Source organism: Dermacentor albipictus, chromosome 5 (genome assembly GCF_038994185.2).
Source record: "Dermacentor albipictus isolate Rhodes 1998 colony chromosome 5, USDA_Dalb.pri_finalv2, whole genome shotgun sequence".
Classification (NCBI taxonomy): Eukaryota; Metazoa; Arthropoda; class Arachnida; order Ixodida; family Ixodidae; genus Dermacentor; species Dermacentor albipictus.
The window spans coordinates 79,804,857-79,813,463 of record NC_091825.1 but is presented as its reverse complement, the minus strand read 5'-3'; the positions used below and the strand labels follow the sequence as shown (position 1 = coordinate 79,813,463).

Here is an 8,607-nt window from a genome sequence, read left to right as displayed (position 1 = left end):
CTAAGATAAAATCATATTTGGCTAGGTATAAACAGATGCATTTGGGCCGCGAGGTTCGTCAACTCCGATATCACTGCCACAGTGAGCAGACTGCATCGGGAAGTTTTTGACGGCAACAGCGAATCTCGTCGCTGAATGGTCCTTTCGCAGCGATGTCAGTTACACTTCACATGCTCGAGGAGAGAGAGTAAAAGAGGAGAGGAATGTCAGCGGTGATGATCTGCAACAAAATATGTTAGCTCGTGGTACCTGACACCGATGAGGGTGCCCTACAAGAACAATGCATTATAACAATAGAACCCTTGAGGCTCGTTCGTAACAAGCGACAATTCTCGGCGACAGATTTAACGGCGCGGTTCTTCGAGAATTACACGCGAATACACGTTGCGACTTCGTCTGTAGGGTCGAGCGGACTCGCAGACGTAGGCTCTGCCTGCAGTGCTCGACAGACCCGCCGGCTGGTCTGCGGGACCAGGCTGCGCGTTCAGTGGCGCAGCGCAGCGCCGAAGGCGCGTGACCGGCTCGTCCAAGCAGGGCAGCAGCATCCTTTCGCCAGCACACCGCTCTCTCTACCATCGCCCCAGGGCCTGTCGACCTTGCCGGACCGGCGGCGTGGGGGGCTCTCAGCTGGCGAGCGGAGAGGGGGCACAGCGGGTGAGGCCGCCGCAGCAGAGAGAGACTTTTTTATAAAGGATCGGCGCTGTGCGACGCGAACTCTTCGCCCCAGTCGGTACTTGTGGAACGGTGCGCGATGAGTTGTAGAGCAGCCATGTCTTCTCCAAGGGCGAACGTCATCGCCGTGCTGCTGCTAGTCGGCGCCGTAGCGCTTCTGCTGCCCAAGACGGAAGCAGGTGAGAGTGGCCCGGGGCCATCTTTCGAAGCGACACACGCCGGCGACGCTTGGGGACTGCGATTTTATGTTTTCACTAAGTGACGACCTCCCGCCACGACATTCACTCGTGGCCTATGAAGCCTATCAACTTCATCTATCACTTTCTCGAGCACGCTTTTTTTTTCTGTGGCATAGTACAGCGGCTGACCGACAAAGTGCCCGAAGTCGCAGCGTGTCGGAGAAGTCCTGGCAGGAAGATAAGCGTAACGTTTCCGCAGTGCAATAGCGATTCGGTTCCGGTGTTTCCGCGTGAGCTATTAATAGCTTGCATTGATTTGAACGTTAAGAAATGCGCTTTGTCAATAAGCTACGTTTGCAGCGTCGCTTCGAGCATTAGAATGACGAGCGATGACCATCCCGCCTTTGACAGCGTGACATTTTCTACTGGCCTAAAGTCGCTTCTCTTCCCTATAGCCATGGGAGGCACTGCATCACAAGGAGCCGTATTGCTCACGTTGAACGTTACTTCCGGGCATAGTGAGTTCAGATGACGGGAAAATTTTAGTTCCATAATAGGCGGAGATTGATTAAGGCGTGATGGGATACTCAAACGTGATTCTGAAGCCTTGTTCGAGTATAAAAAATGCTCAGATACCAAAAAAGTGCCGCGTGTATGTTACTCTTTAACAGCTCGCCATAGGAGAAGGAGGAGGAGGAGGAAATAAAGAGAGAAGTCAGCGATGTTAACCAGAAGTGCATTTGGTTGGCTACTGTACTCTGGGGAACGGGAAAGAGGAAATAGAAAGATGAGGCCTTAGCGGAAAGAAACGAAGAAAGCAATCCGGCCAGAATGTTGGCGCGAAATCACCGACACCAGTTCGTCCTGCCCGCGGCAGCTACTAGAAACACCGGCGTCATGCCGCCGCATTGAGAAACAACAGGCGTGTAAATAATTGAAGGGAGGTGCAGGAGATGTTACTTTTTTTATTCTCTTATGTGTCACATGTATCTTTCACAGGAAATTGTAGTGAAGCTGGCTTAGCTTCTATGCCTCATGACTCACCTTGTATTAAACACTTGTTTATTTTCCTCTAATCAAAATATTATGCTACTCAGTACAGTGCTTAGTATAAGTCTTAATATGCAGTTCAACAGTCAATTAGCTAATGGTTCATAACAGCGATAGCTGTCTTCAACATCTGGACATAAGATCTGTGGGGAACCGCACTGAAATTTAAAACAAATATGTCGAAGTTTCTTTTAGCTCTTATTGCCTAGCTTAAACAGCTGCTTCAGGCATAACAAATAAGTTAGGGTGACAAGAAGACACGATTTGAAGCAGGCTTCACCAAGCAGCCCCCGTCGCAGAATTATACTAGCTTGCATTTCTTTTATCTCTTTCATCGCAACGTGCAGTCCTTCAAAAGCACGCTCCACAAAAGCAGAATACAACCAAAATGGTGGTAGTCTACACGACGCCAGTGATCGGTTCACGAGTTTTATTATCAGGTTTGCCAGAGATATGCACTATTTGCCTCAATCTGGGGTCGCCCATCGGGCACGGCCTTCAGAAGGCGGCCGTGTACTTGTGAGCCTGCAGTGATAAAGCGAGAGAGAGAGAGAGAGAGAGAGAGAGAGAGAGAGAGAGAGAGAGAGGAGAAAAACAGCCGTAGGGGTGGGGGAGGTGTGGGGCATTTCGAATCGCGCATGAATCATTCATCGCTTGCGGATACTCTGGACAGAAGGCAATGACGTCGCTTCCTGCGGCAAAGATTATTAAGAACATCACTCAGGTAATGTAACTGGGCGATTAGTCGGTCGGTTTCATTACGCAGTCGGCTACTCATATATGGACGCAGAAAACCGAACTCAGCGTGTGGCTGACCGAGGTGTACAGTGTGACTGATGTGAGCTGCAAATGTCTCCTGCGACGTTTGCCGCTTCCTTTCCCACTCCGCGTTCGCATCCCACGAGTACACCGCCGACGCAAGGCTGGATTTCCTTGTCGGCTATGGCTAGGAGTGGCATTTACAAAGTATCTTGCCTTTTACATTGCAATGACTGACAACACTGCTTGTGGCGACTATGGTCGTGAGGAGGCCTTTGTTTACGTTTCCTGCGGCTGTCCTGAGCCCAGTGAAGAGAGGCTATTGTTCGCCACTGCGCTATCTCGCATTAATCACTGCTGGAACAAATCGTTTGAGAGCACCAACATCATAAGCCGTATGCTACAGAGGGCTATACGAATTCATTGCCACAATTCATAAGGACAACAAACCTTGCACGAGTGACTTCTAGCAACTAAGAGTGCTAAACGTTTTAAAATCTTCTAGGAACGGCTATGATCCTGTCTATTGTCACTGTCTCTATTTTCTTCTCATTTTTCCTTACACCCCATCCTCCGTCCCCAGTGCGGGGTAACAAACCGGGTTGTTTCTACTAGTAAACTTCCCCGCCTTTATCCTTTCTTTCGTCTCTGGCACTTGACATTTCTATGCCTAGGTTGTTTTTATCTTCAAAGCCTACTTACACGCTACTTTTGGTGTACGCTGAGCTAATCGAGCTCGTTGAAAAATAGGTACGTGCTACCTTGGATTTGGGGCGTTCTTTTGTGCGGCGAGATGTTGAGCCAGCTGTCGTCCGATGAGCGCACAGTCGAGGAAACTTCGACGAGTGTTCATCGGCATGCGTACCGCCGCGTTCCATGTGTACTCGCATCGAGCCACTCGTGTTCTCTGCTGCGCGTACCATAGATCTTGTGATAAAAGCCTGCACCCGACAAAAACAAGAAAGCGAAGTGACTGGATGGTTATTATGCATGTCACAGAGTAGGCTCAGGATTGAAGCCGGGAATTATGTAATAAATTTTATGGTCCCTTTATGCCACATAGCGGCACAGGCTCTCTTTCCTGATTGTGTGACGCAACGGGCTACTAGAGTTTTAATACCGAAGATCTGGTCTCGAAGGCATTTCAGTAGGATGTCGGGTCAATTTTTCCTCCCTATTCATCTATACGTTTTCCTTACTGCAAGTTCGGTAGTGCGAAATCATTTTTCTTCGGTGTTAGTATTTAACGAAGCCGAAAGGGCCATAATATGTCCAGCCATCGTCAACCTCCAAGCCACCTCTCACGCCGCCATGTTTAATTCGATAAGAATAAATTCCCTACTTCTGGCTTTTGAGTATATTTATCTGTCTATATAGCCCCTTGCGCAGACCCAGTGACCCAAGTTCCCTACCAGCTCAGGCCACTAGGTATGTAATCGTGGTCGTGATGCCGTCACTCTCGTCACGACTTCATCATCCGACTCTCGTCATGACGTCATCCTCAGGCCATCGTCGTCACACAGTAGTCGCCATCCCACTGTCAGCCTGCCGGCAGGCCATCGTCATCGCACCACCTTCGTCATTCCATCGACGTCATTTCTTCTTCTTCATTTCATTGTAATGATGCTGTCTTTAAGTGGTGGTTAAAAGACAACTGATGCGTCTCCTATAAGCAACAATAGAAATCGATTACCATAAGAAGACCCTGTCCGCTCTTGGTGAAATGCGGACGTCTGTTTTCGTACACCTAGCTTGTTTTCGGCTCTATTATGTACCTTATTTGTGCAAAATATTTCCTTACGGACATTTGTGGTTTGACTACGTTGAGCCATGAGGAACAAAAAGAGCAGGATCTCGTATAAGAAAACACATTGTGATTACCCCGGTAATTCCTGTCATCGAAGACAACACAGGTGACCTGCACCGTTTCACATAACGGAAATGACCGACCCGGTGACCTCAGCGCGTGACATGCGAAGCGTCGTCTGTAGCCAGTGTGTATTGTACTTTCGTCGCCCTTTACTTATTACAATACGTAATATCTCTTCAACAATGTTCGCAACAGCTGCGGCCTTCAGTGCTACTGAAGGCCTCACAGAAACCTTTATTTATTGAAGCATGAAGTGACTGAGCTGGAGGTAGGTGCCAGTATGGGCATAAGAACGGGCGCGATCAAGATACCCGAACTTAAGGGAGGTTCTGGTTCGCAAAACGTGCAAGGCTACTTTATCTTTGACTCTTCAGAGGGTCTAATCTTTTCAGACGCGCAGCGTTGAACCCCACTCGCCCACTCACCTCATTTTACTCCGCACTTTATTCCATCATCATTAGCTTAGTTATGCCCACTGCAGAGCAAAGGCCTCTTCCCATACTTCTCCAACTACGGTTATTCGGTCACTATATTGTTAAATAATAACATGAATGACATGCTTGGTGTGAGGTATAGTTGCGGTCCACTCTCTTAACAAATTGCAAATAAAAGCAATAGTCATAGTCATGTTGTCGTGGTGATGGCTTCTCCATCTGAGATGAAGGAAGTTGCGATACAAATGGCTCGTTTTCCCTTGTAAATTTTTTTTATCAGCCTTTCTTTAAAAATATCAGTCGTAAAACTCACTCGATTCCAGCTTGTGTTACGCCCATTGGGCTTTCAAACTGAAGGACTATAACAAATGAGGTTCTTTGCCTTTTTCGGTACGGGCTAGTGGCAAAGCGTGTTGATTTTGTTCATTTGTTTCTTATTTTACGCGGACCGCGTAACCTTCTTGTCCCGGGGTCACACGGATCTCGGAGCTACGACGTGCTCGAAGTATAGGAGAGTGAACGACCGTTGTGGGGACGTGCCACTGGCATTTCTCACCTTCATATTTACGTTTTTCCTCTGCCACACGCCAAACACTCGTTGTACTCGCCAACGTCACACATGGGAGAGTGACTGCTTTCGTTTAGTGGGTTATTGAGAACCCTGTCACAAGAACGTTTTTGTTTAACGATGTTCTTTTGCTTCTCGCTTTCTTTTTGCCCCACTCGACGTGCTTGATATGCCGGCGAATCGATTTGATGTCATCAGCTTAATTGCTAGCCTAATTAGACCCCCTTTTCCGCATTTTACGGGTGAGATATAATCACACCTAAACTGCGGTACGGGTCGCTATCACTCGATTTACTTCGGAAATCACTCCTTTCCTGGCCCCACGTAATGACATCCGGAAAGTCGAGCCTTGGGCTGCTAACGAGTCCAGTCGCGCTGATGCGTGCGGAGCGTGGAGGAACTCGCGCGACACGTGGTTGTAAAAAAAGAACAAACAAAAAAAACATGCTTGCGTGTTCGAATTATTGATTCGTACACAAGAGCGCGCTGTCATATAGAGCGCGGCTTTCACTAGCTGTTTGCGAATAAGTGATCGCTGCGTGTGACTTTTAGTCACACGTGCCTACTCCTATAAGCAACAATGCAAATCGATTACCATAAGAAGACGCTGTTCGCTCTTGGTGAAATGCGCGCGTCTGTTTTCGTACACCTATCTTGTTTTCGGCCCTATTATGCCTTGTGTGTATGCGTGCGTGGAAAAGCGATCCGTTTTCGTTGCCATGACAGAGGAAAGCGTTTTAAATAAACTTTACCTCGTTAAGTAACGTACCCCAATTTCCAGCGGTACAAAGTTTGAAATCGCACAATCAAGCCCTTGTTGATTCTGAGAGCAGAGTGTAATATGAATACTTTTCACGCATACACTTTTTCTGATTATGATTGTCGACTGCAAAACCAGTCAGATCCGCACTACAGCTGTGGGCTCGAAGAGCAAAATCGTCGACTGCCATCAAATAGACACCGATCAGTAATTTATATTGTGATTTTAATTGTAGACGTTGCGCAGAGTAACTTTTCTTTTTCTTACGTTAAGCAGGAGCGCACTGAACATGCGTAGTAGCGACAATGACGGTAGGCCTTTGAGCCACAAGACTTTGCTCAAGTATGCTTTGCGGACTCAGATGGGGGTTTTTCTTTAGGTATGTTGTAGCCCATATATATATATATATATATATATATATATATATATATATATATATATATATATATATATATATATATATATATATATATATATATATATATATATATATATATATGCTGAGAATATCGCGCTTCTAGTTTCACTAATATAATGAAGAAAAAGAGAGAGCACGACGTAACCTGGATTTGCACTGTATATTTTACTAACGTTTCGGCTGGCGGACAAAGACTGTCCCCCTGCCAATATGCTGGTGAAATATACTGTACAAGCGCAACCTCTCTCTCTCTCTCTCTCTCTCTCTCTCTCTCTCTATATATATATATATATATATATATATATATATATATGTGTATATATATATATATATATATATATATATATATATATATATATATATATATATATATATATATATATATATATATATATATATATATATATATATATATATATATATATATAATTGTGTTTGATTCGTAAATTCATGCCGCGTGACGCTGTGCAACTAAGGAGGAACGTTGTGCAAACTCGCAACGTGCCCGTTTGCGCAGTGAAGAAGTAGACACGCTCAGTCGGTCGGACGAATGAACGGACATGCGTTCGTTTAGCACGTGTTTGCGCGAGCGCGTGCAAATAGTAGTCGACGTAGGCTCCGTATACATTGCTGCGACTGGGTTAACCTTATTCCCACCCCCCTCCCCCCTAAAGCATAAGTACAGCGCTTTGCACCAGTGGCAAGAAGACCGGTTCCTTGTAGAGGAAGATGCCGGGTGATCGGCCAGCCATCGCGTATCTAACTACTTTGTCTTGCACGTAGCTAAACTACATGCTTCGGGATCACACCGCTACGGTAATATCTGTAATCTTGCTGTAACAGCGCACTGGGATACGGGTGCAGCGAGTATTACGGCTGCGTCGTCTACCATTGCCCATTGGAATAGCAACAAGCCACGTTCTAATCATAGACTTCTACACAGTCCTGCAAGACGGCGGTGGAGGTTGCCATGGTTAGGTACTTCCTCTAAGCGCGCTACATTATGGGAGCAGATCGTGTGCTGCTATCATCGCACCTATCGTTTAGATATATAGACGGGAATAGACCAGTGACTATAATATGACTGAATTCTTAACCACTTTTATTTTCCCCTCACTTAGGCTTCGTGACCGGTTTGAGTGTGCGCTTGGTCCACATTTGGAACCGTTTTTTTGCATCGACCTTTGGGAAGTTTTCTGTGTGCGTGTGTGCACGCGAATGTGCGTGTGTGCGTGTATGCATGCATGTGTGCGTATGTGTGTGGCGACAGAGGTCTGGCATCGTCGTGGTGATAAAGAATAAAGTGAAGCGCAGAAAGCTTTTGCCACGATGTGGGTATGCTAAGGGACATTGCAAGTGGTACGATAAAGTGTTTGCAAATCTCTCAGAAAGTTTCTTTGATGAAGGTTGTTCGTACACGGGGTTGTAGCTAGTTTGCTTTAACGGGGCTACTGGCAATGCCGGCCCTACAGGAACAATGTTTGCGCTGGGTCGCCATGCATAGACCCTTGGCAGCTGCTGAGCATTGATCAAACATGAGCCAGTGAGATACATTTATTATTCATTCATAACATGGCCATGTTTTTGCCGAATTTTTATTGCTTAAATTTGTAAAGAAGTTTGTGCGCGCAAAGTACGGGGGTTGTAGACGGGTTCAGATTAGCATAGAACAGGAAATAACGGTAAGGTTTGGACACTAGACAGTGTCCTGACCTCTAGTCTCGAACTGATTTACTGGCTGTTGGTTCCGAAAGACCATACCTTCTTTTTTTTTTCTGTCGGTGCTCCACACAAAATGTCCACACATCGAATATTAATCATTTGAGCCGGTGTAGGCCGCATTCTCCGTCTTTAAAAAAAAATATTGATTTGGTGACTACAAAGGGCAAGTGATTAA

The 8,607-nt window shown here is 46.2% G+C and overlaps 1 protein-coding gene across 1 annotated transcript in view; it reads left to right on the top strand.

The window, feature by feature from the left end:
* The first annotated feature begins 692 nt into the window (after positions 1-692).
* LOC135910809 (protein Skeletor, isoforms B/C-like) overlaps positions 693-8,607 on the top strand; it is a 38,333-nt gene continuing 30,418 nt past the window's right edge. The window contains exon 1 of the mRNA XM_065442930.1: positions 693-851. Within this exon, the coding sequence (XP_065299002.1) occupies positions 752-851 (100 nt within the window). The 5' untranslated portion in view covers positions 693-751. The remainder of the gene's footprint in view (positions 852-8,607) is intronic.